Source organism: Mesocricetus auratus, unplaced genomic scaffold (assembly GCF_017639785.1).
Source record: "Mesocricetus auratus isolate SY011 unplaced genomic scaffold, BCM_Maur_2.0 Super-Scaffold_4256, whole genome shotgun sequence".
NCBI lineage: Eukaryota > Metazoa > Chordata > Mammalia > Rodentia > Cricetidae > Mesocricetus > Mesocricetus auratus.
In genome coordinates, this window is record NW_024429182.1 from 118,735,840 (window position 1) to 118,754,236 (window position 18,397).

General features: G+C 37.8%; 1 protein-coding gene across 2 annotated transcripts in view; it reads left to right on the top strand.

Annotated features, from left to right (window-relative positions):
* Positions 1-18,397, top strand: part of Ntrk3 (neurotrophic receptor tyrosine kinase 3) — a 377,921-nt gene that overhangs the window by 341,206 nt on the left and 18,318 nt on the right. Inside the window, exons 16-17 of one of the 2 annotated variants that reach the window (XM_005077774.4) lie at positions 10,145-10,186; positions 15,101-15,259. In XM_005077774.4, the coding sequence (XP_005077831.1) occupies positions 10,145-10,186; positions 15,101-15,259 (201 nt within the window). The remainder of the gene's footprint in view (positions 1-10,144; positions 10,187-15,100; positions 15,260-18,397) is intronic. The other variant, XM_005077775.4, reaches the window with a different exon arrangement.

Sequence of the window (18,397 nt, forward strand, 5' to 3'; positions counted from 1 at the left end):
AGGGCTCCCACAGAGGAAGAAGGAAGTCACACATGAGCTGGGTACTAAAGAAGCCCCACTGGGAGTAAAAGAACAGTAATAACAACCAGCTTTGGCCATGCCTTTGGGCATTCCTCCATTGCCCAGACCACCTCCTTTTGTAGCTGTTACAATCTCTTGGTAGGGATGCAATTTTGGGAGCAAGGATCAGCCCTTTATAAATGGGACAGTCCCCGTTTTCCAAGATCACTCCACGTTCCTCTGCCCTATGCCAATTCAGGCTCATGCCGTGAATGAATTAATGAATTAGTGAATGAACAGATGAATGAATGGTCTTGGAAGAAGGCCGAACAACTGATTAAAAGAACCACAGCACAGGTAGAAGCCTGAGAAAGAGGAAGGAGGAAAGGTAGGAGCTGGGACAGTTTCAGAATGGCAAATTAATGTTGCTTGGGCTCTGAAAAATCTCCCATGTTCAGCAGGAGGGAACTGCTGAGGAGCCCAACGTCTGGCATAAGTAACACTCCCAGCAATGAGTAGCATTCATTCCTGGAAGGATTCTCGGGGTTTGAAAAGTTTTGAAGGGATCCACAAAACCAGTCAATTGGCTTAGAGTAAAAGCATTTATTTCTGCTGTCTTTTTTTGTTAAAATTATTTATTTTTAAGTTTTATTTTACATTCTAACCACAGTTCTCTCTTCCATCCATCCTCCCACCAACCCTCACATCCACCCCCAGCTCACCCACTTTTCATCCCTACTCCCGGGTAAGGGCTCCCATGAAGAGTCAGCAAAGCCTGACACATTAAGTTGGGGCAGGGCCAAGTTCCTCTCCAGTGAGTTAAAGCTGAGCATGGCATCCCACCACAGGGAATGGGCTCCAACAAGCTAGTCATGTACTAGGTTTGTATCATGGCCCTACTTCCAGGGGCCCTGTAGATAGTCCAAGCTTCACAATTGTATTTCTGCTGTCTTAAGGCCAAAAAAAAGAAAAAGAAAAAGAAAAAGAAAAAACTTTGGACCTTTCTTTTACATATTGGGTCATTTGATTCAAGAAATGCCTAAGGGAGTACTCATGAACCTCACATGACCAAAGCATGTCCTGTGTCTGTGTCAGCATCTGCTACTGTCCCCACAGAGCACACACACTGTTCCATACATACATTCACCTAGGCATCCCTCTCCTTGATATGTTAGTGTGTATGCATGTCATTCTCTGTGTAACAAAAATTAGTGTGCATACTCTTACGTTTGAAACCCCCAAACTCTAGAGGAAGGATGAACTAATTTTAATGGTGGATACTAGGACCGTAGCTAGTGTCATGTTCAACGTGATAGCCACCCCTGACTGACGTACCTCTGGGACATGGCAGAGCATGCACTAAGTGTTAAGCAGATTTCTCAAGTGATGGAAGAGATATAGGCTGATGTTCTATTTGTTCCTTACATGAACATGGGTATTTGTCTCTGTGATAAGAAACACTAAAACTGAATTTAAAAGAAACGGCACCTACCGTGAGTGGCAGCCTCTAGACGATTAGACCATTTAGTCATAAACATACATTTCAAAGTTTTAATAATTCTTCGTAGCTGATTTCTAAAAGAAGATAGGTTGCCTTATTATATCCTTCCAGAAGTCTGGCTTGACCCATATTCCTTCCACAAAGAGGAAGTTAGAGTTGTTTCCAGAAATACTCTGCCCTGTAGATAAGTGTTTATTCTTCTTTGCTGGATCTTGGTCTATTTGGAATGTGGGTAACTGTGTCTCCTTCTGTCTAGTCAGAGTTGTTTGAGGGTAGATGTTTTGAATGTGTAGGTGAGAAGAAGGCATCTGTATGCGTTGGTGCCCCATTGCCCCTGTAATAGACAGAGAGACACAAGGACTTTCTAAAGCCCAGCTGAGTTTCTCTTCGACCAAGTAAAATGGGCTACCACATTTCCCTGGAAATGCACAAGCACAGTTCCCTGTTCAGGGGACAGGTGAAGGATGTGGGTGAAGACTGAGGAGGTCTGAGATTTCCCTGTAGTGTACAGCATTCTACACTCAGGAAGAACTGGAGCTGGGTCCCCTGCAGCCGCTCCACACTCAGCACCGTCTGTGCCATGTACTTCCGGCTTTCAGGGATGCAGCTGAGACTAAGGACTAAGAGCTAGGATGAAGGAAGGGTGCTTAGGTCTTAAGCAGGCACCTACACTGGTTAGCATGCTGCTCTTCTCCCCGTCCACACGCTTCTGGGAACTTGTGAAATAGAGCACTGAGGAAAGACAGGAGAGACGGGACCTTTCGCTTCTGCATGGAAAGGTTCCAGCCTTGAGCACTCCACACTTTTATGATCCCATAATAATTTTAGAAAACCATGCATGCCCCTTACATATGTAAAGTTATCACTGGGGAAACTTCTAGTAGTTGGTTGCAACCTTTTAAAAAGTTGCAACTGCTGCCATCATGTCCAGAATATTGTAAACATTGACATTAAAAAATACATCATTCCTTTAATGCATCTAATGAAGTTTAAATACCAGAGCAATTTGGTACATCATCTATTTAACACATGAACAAGTTCTTAAACAGTCATTTTTACATGGCTCTTTCTTCTTCTTGAATTTATATTTTCATTCCAGTTACCACACTGAATTTTATCTTTATATAATTTATTTTTATGCTTGATAGACCTTTATTGGTCACTCTATCATGGTTTATTGTGACAAAAAATGTGTATGAAGATTTAAATTTAATTTTTAATGTCCAGTGACCATAAGATTCTAAATGTTAAGAGATTTTTTTTGTAGAATGAGTATCTCTGAGATTATTAGCAATGTGCAGAAGCAGGCAGTAGATCAAAATAATGACTTTTGATGATTGTAGAAGATAAAAGTAAACTATGAATGAAAATTTATCTCCTCTATTTACCAATGGCCACATGTATTGTTAATGAACTTATTTACTCTTAATACAGATGGTGATTCAAGATCAATTCTATCTTTTTTTTTTTTAATTCAAGAACCAGGATCACAGCAAAGCAATATTTGTGAAGGAAAGGGCATTGTTTATTGTCAAATGATTCAAGTCTTTGAACTATTAGCCTGGGCTGTTTATGGGTCTCTTATCAAGGATTATTTTATTCTATTTTATTGTTCTCACGTGATAACATTTTAGGTTTGTTTCCTCTTGAGGCTTTTATTTTTGGTATTTTATTCATTCATTCATTTATTTATGTTTTGGAATTGAAGAGTCAGAGTTCAAGGATTGTGTTTTAATCATCAGAGATATTGCCAGATCACTGGGAGTTCTAAATTCAAGTTTAGAAAAGATGCATATAAGAGGTGAGGATTGCCGGGCGGCAGTGGCACACATCTTTAATACCAGCACTTGGGAGACAGAGGCCGGAAGATCTCTGTGAGTTCGAGGCCAGCCTGGTGTACAGAGTGAGTTCCAGGATGGCTCCAAAGCTACACAGTGTTTTTAAGAATCCTGTCTTGAAAAAAAGAGTTGAGGATCTGCCAAATACCTTACAAATATGCTCACTGAGGACATGCTTTGCAGTCTACATGCATCTCCAAGCTTTGCAGACACAAGTGTGCAATCACTTCAGCAGGCAAGATTCACTGTGTCTCCTTCTTTGCACTGGGAGGAAGTCTGTCTTTCCATGGGAGGACTCTTCTGTCAGCTGGGCACACAGTGGAGTCCTGTATAGCTATACAAGGAAAGAGTAAACTCCTGTTAAGAACGCAGAGCACATGAAGGGGTGTTAGATTTTGTCAAAGGTTTTTCAGCATCTAGTGAGATGATCATGTGATTTTTCTTTCTCAATTTGTTTATATGGTGGATTGCACTGATGGATTTTCGTATGTTGAACTATCCCTCCATCTCTGGGTTGAAGCCTACTTGATCATGATGAATGATTTTTCTGATGTGTTCTTGGATTCGATTTGCCAGTATTATATTGAACATTTTGTCAATGTTCATGAGGGATATTGGTCTCTAGTTCTCTTTCTTAGTTGTGTCTTTATATGGCTTGGGTACCAAGGTTATTGAAGCCTGTTAAAAAGAGTTTGGCAATGACCCTTCTGCTTCTATTGAGTGGAATACTTTGAGGAGAATTGGTATTATCTGTGCTTTGAATTTCTGCACTGAAACAATCTGACTCTCACCCTCCCTGGGGAGCAGAAAGGGGAGGGGTTAAAGGTGGGAGGCAGGGGAGGAGGGAGGGAGAGGGAACTGGGATTGACATGTAAAGCAAGATTGCTTCCAATTTAAATTATATACATACATACATACAAACGTGTTTGTGTGTGTGTGTGTGTGTGTGTGTGTGTGTGTAAAAGCAAAGCACAGAGCAGAGGAATTAATTTGAATAGCTATGTGCCTGTGTAAAAAAAATGGGGGAAGAAGAGAGTAAACTAGATCAAACCAAAATTGTGCTACATAGGAGGTTCAGAGTAGGGTTGCCTAGTGGTCAGGGCAACATTAGAATAAGAATAGAACTATAATTTATGTGAAAGTATCTTGCTTTGTGATTTTGAGATTGAAAATATGTTTCCATTCTTTTTAAAACAAGATAAACAAGTGACATTAAATAAGTTAGAAAATGAACAGCAAAACTATTTCTAAAACTAAAAGAAAATGAAAGAGAAAGTCTATTGGTGTAATTACCTTGAAGGGGCTAAGATGAAGCTGTACTTTGGGTTTTTCTCTAGTCCGTGTATCATCACGACAAAAAGAATTGAAAGCAGTGTAGGTGCACATTTTTAGCATGATTAAGAAGTGAAACTAATATGTTAAGAAAAATTAAATATATTATCAAATTCTAGAAACCAAGGGTTTTTTTTTTTGCTGAAGATGAAAATTGGAATACAAAGTCAAAGGAAATTAAGCAATCCTAAATTTGAGCGTGGATAAAGCAAAATCATGAACTCATGAATTATTTTCCCCTTCAAAAAATGATTTCCTAGTTTTGAGTTTCTCACTGTAAAGACCCAGAGACCCAGAAGTAATGACCACCCTAGTAGCATTGAGCACTCATGAGGATCCATATTATGGTCCCAAAGTTCCATTGTGCATCAAAAAGATACAGAGGTCCTTGGAGAAACAGCAGCTTCAAAGGCTCGGACATGAAATGCACGAGAGGAGCCTGGAATATTCTCTCATGTCAGAAAGTGAAGGTGCTATCAAAGACTACAGGGGTTATATGAGACAAGGGAGGCACAGCTTTAAGAGGTTTCCGTTGGCCGAAGATGGAAGGAAAAGGGGCATCAAAAACAGTCCCTGCAGCAGACTGAAGCACTTCAAGTGTGCGTTTAAAAGGAGAGCAAGTCCTGGAAGCATTTCTCAGAAGCAAAACAGAGCTCTCACAGCCGACCCCTGAAGAATGCTGGTCTGCTTTAGCTGTTGCTATGACCAATAACCGGCAAGCAGTGACTGAAGAGAGGAAGCACTTATTTGACTCACAGTTTAAGGGGTATAGCCCATCATGGATGGGAAGGCATGGTGATAGCTGATCACAGTGTCTTGGCAATCAGGAAGCAGAGAGTTTACTACTACTACTTCCTAGTAGACTGGCATATGAAACCTCAAGACCCACCTCTGGGGATGCAATCCTTCCGTAAAGCTTCTTTTCAACCTTCTAAAAGAACATCATAAACAGGAAACCAAGTATTTGAATACTTAAGCCTCTGTGTCAAACCACATTTAAACCATAATGCTAGGGGATGAACCCTATTTTAAAAGCTAGTAAATAGAGGGAAATAGTCAAGCAGCCATCTTGCCTGACTCGTAAGCTGTAATTAGTACCGTCACATGGCAGAGGAAGGGAAGTTTTTTTATTTATAGATTTTCTGCTAATATATGCAGAAGGAATACTATAATTAGAATGTCATCCTTTTGAACCACTAATGAAATAATGGATTTGGGCAATGATCATCAACGGCTGCTAAAATCACTAGGTGAAAGGGGACTTTGTAATGGGTGGTCGGACAGAATCCACTGATCATATAAAAGAGGGACATGCTTTACCTACCATCGTGTGTCAGAGGAAGCCCATGGCAGCATTTATGAGCTTGGCTCTGATCACCAGTGTACAAAGTCAGTTATGATCAGGTTGTAGGAATATAGGAGATCTAGGAATTTGTGAAGTGGCCCATGGGAATATAATGAACTAATCTAGAATATGAGAAATGTGGTGGCTAAAATGACCCAAGAAGATGAGAGCAAAGGTAGCTATATATATAGGGTGAAATACCAAGAAACATTGCTAAATTAATCACACTTTAATTTAGTTCTCTTGCACATGTGTGCACAAAACACTGCGTGGTGTTTGATGCTAAGGAATTAATAGTGTTTTGGCAGTACTTCCACATATTAGAAAAGAACCATCGTCTCATGTCTGCTATTCAAGCAATTGTAGCTTCCAGTCTGCCTATCCCTTTGAGCCGAACTCACTGCTTCTCAGAGTTCATCTGTAAAAGACAACATAGAAAATATTTTAGGTTTTATAGTAACAACTCAATCACCAAGTTGCAAGATGATTTATTTTGAAGCGATTCAATGCCTGGCCCCTGCAGAATGAAAACAGCTATGGACTATACAGAAAGAGGAACTCCAGTGATAAAACCCATTAGCATATGGTACTTATGATATGACAATGTATGAACATTGTGTGTGTCATGAGTCTTTACTCACAATTGTAGGAGAAAAGACACAGTTCAATGAGCCTTGGGTAATTCACTGGATTTTGGGGAAGTCCCAGGTTTCTGCATTTTAACAAGTATGGCAGATACTCCTGAGAGGTTTTTGGAGTTATGAGGCCTATTTTAGTAAGATGATTCAAGCTCAGGAAAGACAAATAATTTCCCAAGGATCTATAGGTAGAAAAAAAACAGAGTTCTGTTCATAGAGGAAACCTTAGCTATGAGGTCTTTCTGCTCTGGGCTACACTCACTGCCAGTGAGAAACAGGTAGAATGCACTGGGTGAGCTTTGGATGACAGAGCAGAAACTTTGTGGTACACACAACAATGAACTCATATGCATCCTTTAGAGCAAGGGAGAGACCAGACAGAAGAAGGAGATAAAAGGAAAGGGGCTGTGAGATACAGTTGACATTCCCATGTGAATCTGGACTCTTGAGTGGTAAGCTTTAGAAATTAAAAACACAAGATACCTTGTTACAGTGGAACTTCAGACAAAACCTGCATTATTACTTATGCATGTGTCCTGTGTAGTATTCATGGCTATAACTTAGTTCTTTTATATTTAAATTATCTGGGTTCTTGTACTTTTATGCACAGTCTTACTGATGTGGGAATAATATTGTGAGAGCCGTTAGCACAGTTTTAGTGTGTAATGGGTCAAGTGGACTCCACTGCAAAGGAACAGGGTCACCACAAAGCTGCTTGGATACAAGGCCCAGAGGAGGTTTCCTTCTTTTGTGTATGCTTGAGAACAGCTGATGACTTCTCTTATAGCTCCTGAATGATTTGGGGGTGGATATCTGAAACTTCAGTTTTTCACCTATCCTTACTAGGAGTCTGGAATCCTTCAAATTCCTAATGTTCTCTGGGCTTAAAGAGAACTTTATGGAGACAGTGCGACTCATATTGTTTCATATTGATCCTCATATGTTTACAATGATGGTTTTAATGAGAAATAGACTTAAAGAAATTTCATATTCTTAAGTCAACTTACATGATGGTCTAAGAAGCAAAGACCCTGAAAAATCCTGCACAGGTTCAGTGACAAAAACAAAAGAACAGGTCTTAGGATCCTATGGTCACCTAATTTCTGTAGACTGACATCTAAACCCAATGAGCAAAGCCTCTCTTGAGCAGTTCCTCCTTCTAGGTTTCCTAATTCCCAACTTTGCTGGTCATGATGGTATGTAAGAGAGGACAGTGGAAGGTAGTGATGAGGCAGTAGAAGATGTCCTAAAGCAGACAGGGGCTTCTTTTCCTAGAGCAATTAATTCCAAGTTTTATTTTCTTAGATTTTTCTAGCATCATTCTTCGGCATGTTTCCTGGATCTTACTAGTTTATGTTGCCCGTTTTCAAGGTTAGTCTCAAGATCCTTAAGATATCCCTTAGAGAGCTTTGATTGCAAGCTGATATTACCCATGCAAAGCTTGGGGGAAGTCTTCCTAGTTTTATCTGAGAGGTGGGCACAAATAGAGGCACCTGCTGCACAGGAATGGAGACAGGATGAAATAAGAGAATATGTGACATTATTATTCATTAATTAGTATTGTTCCTATACTTGAGATCATGGCTTCCTGATAGTTTATGTCTGGATAAGTTCTAGGGTAGAGATATTTGTCAATCAGTGTTTATAATTATGAGTTATTAGGCCACTACTTTTCCCAGTCATACTGGAAGGAAATAAATATGGGTTCTTATGGGCAATAAAGGAACTCTAGGAATTCAGATTTATTATGTTGTCCAGAAGAATGTGAAGATGTACATAGTGAACCATTATTGTACTATGCGTATACATCTCTGCACTTGGGATACCCAGTAGAATTTTGTATCCATGATTTTGAGGCAGCCTTGTTGTTTAATTCATATTTTGAAGTTTAGGAAAACTTGAGCTGATAAAAAATAAAAAAATTAAAAATCACACTAAAATTTAGTATTTCTTGACTTTCGAGTTTTGCTGCTTTTGCCATGTTAGAAATGAGGGGCTTCCAAAGGGACCCATGTGACCAGTTAATGTTCTTTTGAGAGTGTCTGGTCAAACACTTAGGCTCATCACAATTTGCACCCAGCACTCCTGAATTTCTCCTTTTCTGAACATAGAGATTTCAACTTAAAACTTTCTCTGTATTGTATGTAAAAATCCACCAGCTGAGACACATACTAGCGTCAAATGGAGGGTTCCATTATTTAAAATTATATACCCAGAGTGATATATCAGTACATCACTGATTTCTGTTTGTTTTTAGGCAAGAAACCAGATGAAGCAAACCATTCTAGCATATTCTATCACAAACATATTTGTTTTACAAAACTGCTATTTTTATGTGTACTTATATCTGCTGGTTTCAGTCTGTGTATTCAAATGTTTGTGTTTAATTTTATGTTGGGATTTGAAAATGTGGTACCCAATCATTGTAAAAATTTCAAACAGAATAGAAATACATGTAATGAAATCTGGAACTTCCTTATTTCCATCTCTAGAGAAAACTACTGGTTTGGTTGTTTTCTGAATCGTCTCATATCATTCACAAAGTCACACACTATTACTATGTTTATATATTTCCATTTTTACATGAATGAGAATGACAAAGTGTGTTTGTCAATGAGTTTAATTTTCATGTACTAAATTTTATTATCCTGGACAAACTTACATATCAGCATACATAGCATTTTTACATTCTATTTTAACCATCATATTCATGCCTTTAGAATCAACAAAAAATGGTCTTGAACCAAATAATTTTGTTAAGAAACAAGACAATAGTTTTCTACCACTTCTCCAGTGAAATCAATGGATTCTAGGCCTCTTTCAAGTGAGTGTGGGCAGATAAAGCAAAGACTGTGCCCTCAGAAGCAGATTCCAGTCTCACCATTGGCATCAGAGCATCGGGTCTCTCACCTTCTCCAGCATCTGATAGCAACCTTTCCTTTCCCTTTTTATCACGTGTCATTAAAATACATGTCTATGCTCTTTTACTTGGCATCTCTTCATTTGTTTGTGGCTATTTGTAGCTTTTGTGTGGCTTGTCTGTTCTTAGTCTACTCCTCTGTCTGTTGGTTTGCTTATCTAACTGATGTGAAGGAATACCAAGAATAATATGCATTTTAATTCCTCATTTGTCCCAGCATTGGAGAGGCAATGGCAGAAGAATTTCAGCCAGCTTGAGGCAAGCCTGATTTACACAGAGACTTTCAGGCTAGCCTGCGGCTGCTTAGAAAGATCATTTTACAAAAAATTATTAGTAATAATAATGATTATAATAATTTGTCTGTTGCATATGCTGAAGATATTCCTGTCATTTGTGTTTTAATTATGGATTTTGTCTTTGCTATTTAATTTTACAAAATTGTGTCTATAAATTATATCCTTTATGACTTTTTAAGTGTATGTCATGTAGGAAGGTCTTCTACTCCTGAGGTTATACAAATACCTTTGTAAGTTTTCTTCTAATATCTTATTGTTTTGTTTTTATGTTTAGCTCTTTAATCCATCTGGAAATGATTTTTGTATATGGTGTGAGGTAGGTATCTAAGTGTATTTTTTAAATGAATAGTTCATTGTCCCAACACTTTAATTACTAACCCATCATGTCATATATTAAACTCTAGTATTTGTACACGGTTCTAGGCTTTCTATTTTGTCACACTAATATATTGTCAGTTCCTATGGTAAACATGGGGTATTTGTTACATAGTGCAATAAAATGTTTTACTATCTGGTAAAACAAATACCCATCATTGTTCTAGTTCAACAAGTCTTTAATTAAGCAGTCAGTTCTCTGGATAAAGTTTGAATTCATTTTGCCAGTTTCTGTAACCCATTCTGTTGAGGGTTTTTAAATTTATATTGCACTCAATTTTTAAATTGTATTTGAAGAAAGAATGAGAGACTTATCCCATCAAAACTTCTTATTCAAGAAAGTGATAAAACTTTGCATTTATATGGATCCTCTTTTGTGTTCTTTTACCTGATTAGACCTATACATCTTAAGCTGAGTTATGTCTTAGATTTTTAAGCACTTTGTTGATATTATACAGTTTTATTTTCAATTCTGTTTTGAGTTATTATGCTATTGTTAGTGTAGTTTGGCTATTGTGTTTCTATATGAGTATTTTACTGAGCTATAACGGTTTCAATTCCTTTTTAGTTAATTGTTTTGAACAACATACTATTCCCAGACAACAGACAATTTGATTCCTCTGTTTCCACATCTTATTATATATTTATTTTTTAAAGTAAATACCACATTAAGTCTTTGAGACCTCTTCACACCATGTGTTATGGTCATATTTATGCCTGACTCTTCCCTGTAACTCTTCTCAGACCTGCCACACCTCCCTAATGCCCAAACTTCATGTTCTCCTTTTTAAAATGGAATAACCCATTTTGACTTGACTTCATTCTGGTTTTGTGTCCATCCACTGGCATGTGATTGACCTACCTCTGGAGAAAACTATCTCTCCCCTCAAAACCACACAGTCTCCAAACACCTCAGTCAGGGGCTAAGGCTCATGACCATCTTGCCTTCCATGCTAGGATGTTGATACTTGGTATTGTGCAGACAACCACAGCAGCTGTGAGTTTTTGAGTGCACCATTTCTGTCACGTCCAGAAGACATTGTTTTGCCATGATTGTCTCTGTCCTCCGGCTCTTACAGTCTTTCCTCACCCTCTTTTTTGTGGTCCCTGAGCCTTGAGGAAGGGGTGTGGTACAGGTGTCCCATTTGTGGCTGAGCTTTCACAGGCGCTTATTCTCTGTAAGTTGACCCGTTGTTAGTTTCTGTGTTAAGTACCATTGACTGCATAAGAAGACTTTTCTGACTAGGTCTGAGAGCTGTGCTAGTCAAGGCATAGAGAACTGTGTGTTTAGAAGCTATTTTGACGCTTTATCTGTTTAACAAATAATTACTTTGTTACACTGCCTAGGATTTCCTGGACAGTTTCACAAAATCAAGGAAAGAATGTCCCTTCTGCGCTTCTAAAGTTTTTCAGGCATTGTGATATCTAACTTGTTAAATTAAAGAAGTTTTCTTCTTTACTCATGGATTAGGGATTTCAACCAGAAAACGGTACTGGAAAATTTTAGTAGCCTTTGAACGACTTTTTTTCTTTATTTACCTTTTAATTAGGCAATGGAACAGTAGATTTCCTATGGTTGTTATTCTTTTGATACCTTTTTTTTAATACAACAGGTTATTTAGAACAGAGAAGGCTTTATCAGTACACATAGATAAAATCTCGTTATGTGTATTTATATATTTGAGGCTCTGTGTTCTTAGAGCAATCCCACTTTTAGAGAAATTAAAGCCACAGACAAGGGTTTAAGACAGTGTCTTTGCTTTTTACATTGGAAAAATATGTATCAGAGAACCTTAGCAGAAATCACAAATAAGACCACCTTTTTATTTTCATCCTATATGTATTTTATTTGCTGTAATTTTATTCTCCAATTGTCTAGTTTTCAGATTTTCATTAATACTTTCCAGTAAATCAGTCATTGAACTTGTATTTTACAAATTAAAGGGCTTTAATTTTAGCATTTTACAGTTTTCTCTTTTACATTGCTTATTAGCCTTGCCAAAGATTTTTCATAATTTTGGAAGACAAGCTATTCATTATGTAGATGAAGTAAGAGTTGTGTCTTTTTCATTTCTGTTTGTTTGGACATTGTTTTGATTTATACCAAATCAGTTTTGTCTTTGAATTTTGTTTTTATTGTTTATTCCTTGTTATTCTCCTTATATTTTTTAGACTTTTACTTCCTTTTGAAATTGAGTCCTTTTCTAGTTTAGTTATATTTTAATTACCCTAAAATGAATTAAATTCTACATATTTTTCTAAAGTTTAACTCAGTTATATTCCATAGGATTCAATGAATAAGACTTTAGTTCATACTATAAAAATAGTTTTAAATATAATTTGTACCAAATAGTATTTTAATTGCTCCCAATGAAACTTTGAGATTTTTAATAGTGTACTCCTTTGTTGTTATTTAGAGTTTGCTTTATTTGGTATGGGAAATGTTTCTTGTTATTATTGCGCACTTATTTTTTCTTTGAAATTTCAGATGCCATTTGAGGTTTAACATGTGATTAGAGTTTGTAAATAAAAGAAATAATTTTAGTGGGTATTAGGTTTCCATTGTGGTAGCTTCATCAGTTTTTAAATTTTATAATATTTTGTTCTTCACATACTTACAATCTCAGTATATTGCACAAAATGCTATTGTCATACTTGAGTACACAAGTTCATGATTATCATAATGACAGATTTTTTCAAATTTACATATAATATTCCATTTGAAATAAACATGACATAAGTCTTTTTTAACATTAAATTGCTCTCATTCAAGACTTTTCAACTTCATATAAGAAGAATATAAAATGTCTAAAAAAATAAAGGAAATTTAATTGATCATATACATCTAAATATTCATCTATATGAATATACATGCTTACCTGTGTGCATATATATACATTCATATGCACATATATGAATGATTACATTTCAATTTTACTACATTTTTCATTGTTTTATTTTCAATATTTTCTATAATTTTGTTTTACATACAGCTTTTCTAAATAACACGAATCTTGATTTTTTAACCTAAAATTTTCTTTCCATTTTAGAGGTAGTAATAACCCACTTACACTTACTGTCTACAGAGTTTTAGAGTTCACTTCCATTTTGTAATTTTTGTTCATTATTGCTGCTCTCCCCATTTGTGGTGCTTTTTGCAAGATGACAAATTTTGATGTTTAGGTTAGGTCAGGAAGCTGTATTTAGTATTTTTATTCTTCTAGAAGCTGCTTTAAGATTTTCTGAAGCATATTTAAGTATAAATTGTTATAATCAATAATTGATTTGTATCTATAAGTGCTTTTCTCTCCTCTCCTAATGATAAAGTCTTTATTGGGCTTTTAATTATATCTGTATCTACTCTTCTCTGCACTTATGGTTAAAATTATATGGAAATTCTATTTCCCATAATTAGGTGAGCAGTAGCAGCAGTGGTACTATTAACATTATTGGTGATATTATTTACTCTGTTTCTATTTTATAGGAAGCCCTTATTAGTTATTGTATTACCTTTAGCCAACAAATTAGCAAGCATTATTTAGATTTAAATTGCATTGTTGTGGTCTATTTGCTCAATTGTTGTGGAATTCAAGTCATTACATTTCATGCATTCCTTTTTTCTATTATTCTAGAATCATTCTTTATCAATTCCTGGTGATTTTGTTTTTGCTTTGTTTTCTTTGAAAGCCTGGTGGTAGTGAAGAGTCCTAGTCTTTGCTTCCCAGGTGGGAACATCTTGCATTGTCTCTATTGCTCCTGCAAAGCTAGGCTGACTTCAGAAGTTCCAGGTTATGGGTGACTTTTCTACAAATCCTCAAGACTGGTTTCTTCCAAGATGTTTCCAGTGGATAAGACACATACAATCTATCCTTTTAGATATGAGGTTTTCATCTTCTAGCCATCTGTTTTCCAATACTCATTGTTGATGTCCTTCCAACTGGGCCACCAGGGAAAGATGTTTCTGTTAACAGTTATTGGGACACATACACAGAACTCCTTTTTTTTCAAGCCAACAGCCAGCACTTTCATAACACATTTCAATTACTAACTGAATGGTCCAACTTCTGATGTTCTATTAAGTAATGATGTAGTTCATAACTGAGTTTTGAAACATGTTGTAAAATTTCATGTGTGCTAATATCTCTCACCCACTGGATAGTAAATATTTATGCAGAATTTTCCTCTAAGTCATATGGCAAATATCTTGCTCTTCTCAGTCACTTTATTTTATCCTTGACTCTCATGGGTAAATACACAAATAATCTGTGTCTCTTGAGGCTAATTTTAAGGATCATATCCTCTGTGATGTATCTTACTATGAATTTTGAAAATTATTCTTCTTTCCCACCAAATTTATTATTAAAACATGGGCTTAGAAGTTTCTGGAGGTCTCCATCCTGTTCACATGAAGTACGGATCCCAAGTTGTGAGGAAAAGTTTAGGTGAGAACAGAAATTAATAATCTACAGATTAGATGTCCATAGTGTTTATTTGTGCCTTGATCACCTCTGTCAAGGCATCTAAATCAATGCCTGTGGCCACTCTGATGCCTGGAGGCTTACACCATGGTTCTTCTAGCTTCCTCCTGGAGTTTTCTTTAGAAAAGATTTTAAGATTTTATTCTAGTACCAGGTTAAGAAGTCTGCCTTCTTCCCTATGGTCTGAACTATAGCTGCTTTCAATATTATGTTCACTGATGCGGGCATCTCCATTCACCTATGAATTCAGGTCGCCTAAAGCATGGCCATGTTAGGACCCAATGCATGGAGGGTACATTTATATAAGAAAAGTATAGACTTCTGGTTGATTCTGGCTATTTGGTAACTCTATGGGGCTCTGTCTTTTCCCTTTTTAGGTGGGAGGACACACCATGCTCCCCATCCGCTGGATGCCTCCTGAAAGTATCATGTACCGGAAGTTCACCACAGAGAGCGATGTGTGGAGCTTTGGGGTTATACTTTGGGAGATCTTTACCTATGGGAAGCAACCATGGTTCCAGCTCTCCAACACAGAGGTAACAAAGGGACAGGTCAGGATCTGGTTTGGAGGAAGGTTGATGATAGATATCACAGAAGAGGGATTGCATGTAGGGTACCTATAGGTGGGCTATCGAGGGGGCAGAGTGGATGCAGACAAAAGCAGGAGGAAAATCTTAGCAGAGGAAAGTTTGTACCTATAGAAAATGGATATATCTGTCGAAAGAGCATGAAATCAGAAGTCTAAATTGAGAGACAAATCATGGTTCTGTTTGTTCTGCCACACATAAAAAAATTCACTAAGAAAGGAAATAAAAACAGAGCAACTGCCCGTTTTTCTGTTGTTCCGTCTTGTGGAAACGTGTTTACAAAAGATGGTCCCTAAAGGCTTGAGCTACCCCAGGCATAGGTATACATGGATCCCAGAATTGACTGAAAAGGCTAAGTTCACATGAATAACAGGTTGATGTGTAGGTGCCCAAGAATAAAATAAACCATCTACAGCACAATAATAGATACTTATATTTACATACTTTTAATTTGTAATGAGTTAAAATAGTAGAAAATGCATTTAACGGTAAATAATAATTGTCAGTAGGCACTTTTCTAAGTACCTTTGGTGGAGTAACTTAGTAATTATCACAAAAACACCTCTTGAGCATTGGGACAAAGAAAGGGTGTTGCTCGGCTTAGAAGAGACTGGGTATCTTATGGACTTGGCTTGTGGTTTTGGGAGTTTTCCATTTCTAAATGACACTGGGATACATCTCAGGTATGTGCAGAATAGAGCCATGTTGACGCAGGGATTCAGCACAGTACACAGACGGTGTGAGTGGGGCCCCTGTAGCAGCTGACTTAACATAAAATGCCAGCTTTTTTAGCACTCTTCTGGTTTTTTTTTTGAAATCATCATTTGTATCGAAATCTCATTTTAATACTCGTGAAAGAACTATGTTCATTTTCACTCTTCTGTGTCCTGACCTGAAATTTAATGGCATTTCAAAGACCAAATAGTAAGGCTGGGCATGTGGTTCGGTTGGTAGAGTGCTTGCCCAGCATGCACGTAGCCCTTGCTCTCCTGTGCCACATAAATCAGGCATGGGGACAAGTGCCCTTAATCCATGCACACAGGTGACAGAGGTGGTAGGATCAGGAGTCCAAGGTCATCCTTTGATACAAGTAGGTTTGAGGAAAGCCTAGATCACGTGAGAGCTTGCCTCAAAACAAGGCATTTCTTTATATCTGTGGTATCTTACTATGCAGGTACTCAATGGGACCTCAACTCAATTTGCAAAGTAGAACAATAACTTTGGTGGACTCATAGAGTAAGGAAAGAGTGTATATAGAAGTTCTTTGTTGTGGTGGGCTTTATTTAAGTTGGTACTGTTTCCATGGGGGGTGGGATACACACATTTACACACAAAGATATATGTATGTGAACCTATATGCATGCAAATACACACGTGCATGCATCTAGGTACAACCTCCATGGTATTTGGTAACCAAAGAAAGAAAAGCCCCTGGACGTGTGTCCTGCTGGTATTAGCAGAATCTTGTCATAGATGCCTAAGATAGCTAGAACAGCTAATGGGATGCTTGTGGCCTCTTTGGAGATGGTGTAGTAGGGCCCTAACCTTGAAGGCAGGCCTTCTTCTTTCAACTCCTCACCTGGCCCCGTCCACATCGGCAGCTAGATGCAGGCAGTCACTGGTGATGGGCTTAGCTGTGGATGGGCCTGCTTTAGAGAAGATGCCCCCGAGTGCCTTTGATCTCAGTATAAGAAGCAGCTATTGCAGTTTGAACTAGATCATTCTTCATGAAGGTGTAGAGAATACAGGTGAAGATGGGGGAGAGGTCAGGAACCATGATAAACACAGCATCTGGAGACTTACCAGGTTGACAAAAAAAAAAAAAATGATCCCGATGTGCCATCATAGACTCCATGATGAGTGTGGACAGAAGGGAGCTGGCATGGTGAAGGTCATTCCAGGTCAAGCTCTGTTCTGCAGGAAGCAGAGATGGGGGTGGGGGAGGGAGAAAAGGAGCATGAGCAGAAGAGAGGGACACAGGAAGAAAGGAAGGGAGGGGTTCTTTCCCAATAAAACACGTGCTAATGGGGAAGAGAAGGTAAACATTACTCAGATACTAGACCATAGAAAACTTGTTTTTTTAATCATAACAAGCAGTCTACGAAGGTGGAAACTGAAGTTTGAGGTAACCTGCTTGAATTGGAACAATATTAAAGTTAAATATAGGTTAAAACAAACTTGAAAATTAGATGAAGTTTTGAAAAATACACATGTTTCAATTTCAGTCAAGAAATGTCTGGCCTCTCAGAGGAGCCCAAAGGAACTTTATGAGTTGATACAATGTAGTGTTCTGGATAGAATCCTGGATTAACAAAAGGAGAAGAGGTTAAAAACTTAGGAAATATGGATAAAGTATGACATTTGGCTAATAATGGATTAAGCAAATGTAGTGTGTAGTATGTTAATAGCAGGCAGATGGCAGGTCACAGTGGGAAGCATGTATAATTTTCTCAAGTTTTCCTTAAATAAAACTTGTTTTTCAAAACAGAGTTTATTTGCTTGCTGTTGTGAGTAATGCAGCCATAACCACAGATATGCAAATGTGTCTGTGGTTGGATGTAAGTCCTTTAGGTATATGTCTGGGAACAGGGCAGCTGGGTCATATGGTACTACTGTTTCTAATGTTTTCAGAAACATCCGGTGCTGATCTCTAGCCTAGCTTCCAATGCTTTTGTTTTCTAAAAATATTTATTTATTTATTATGTATAGTGTTTGGCCTGCGCACCAGAAGAGGGCACCAGATCTCATTACAGATGGTTGTTAGCCACCATGTGGTTGCTGGGAATTGAACTCAGGACCTCTGGAAGAGCAGCCAGTGCTCTTAACCTCTGAGCCATCTCTCCAGCTTCTAACGTTTTATAAGTGTGTGTTCACTTAACAGTGAGGGTAGGATCAGGCTATGTAACTAGAGAGGGGGTGATGGGAAGACAAAAAGGGGCACCGGGGGAACCTAAGGGAGGGACAATAAGACACATGAGACATGAGAGCAGACGGGATGTGTGGAGGTGGTGGAGTGTAAAGTAGCATCAAGGGGAGCGACAGAAAGTGATATGAATAGAATAAACTAAACCAAATAAAACCAAAATG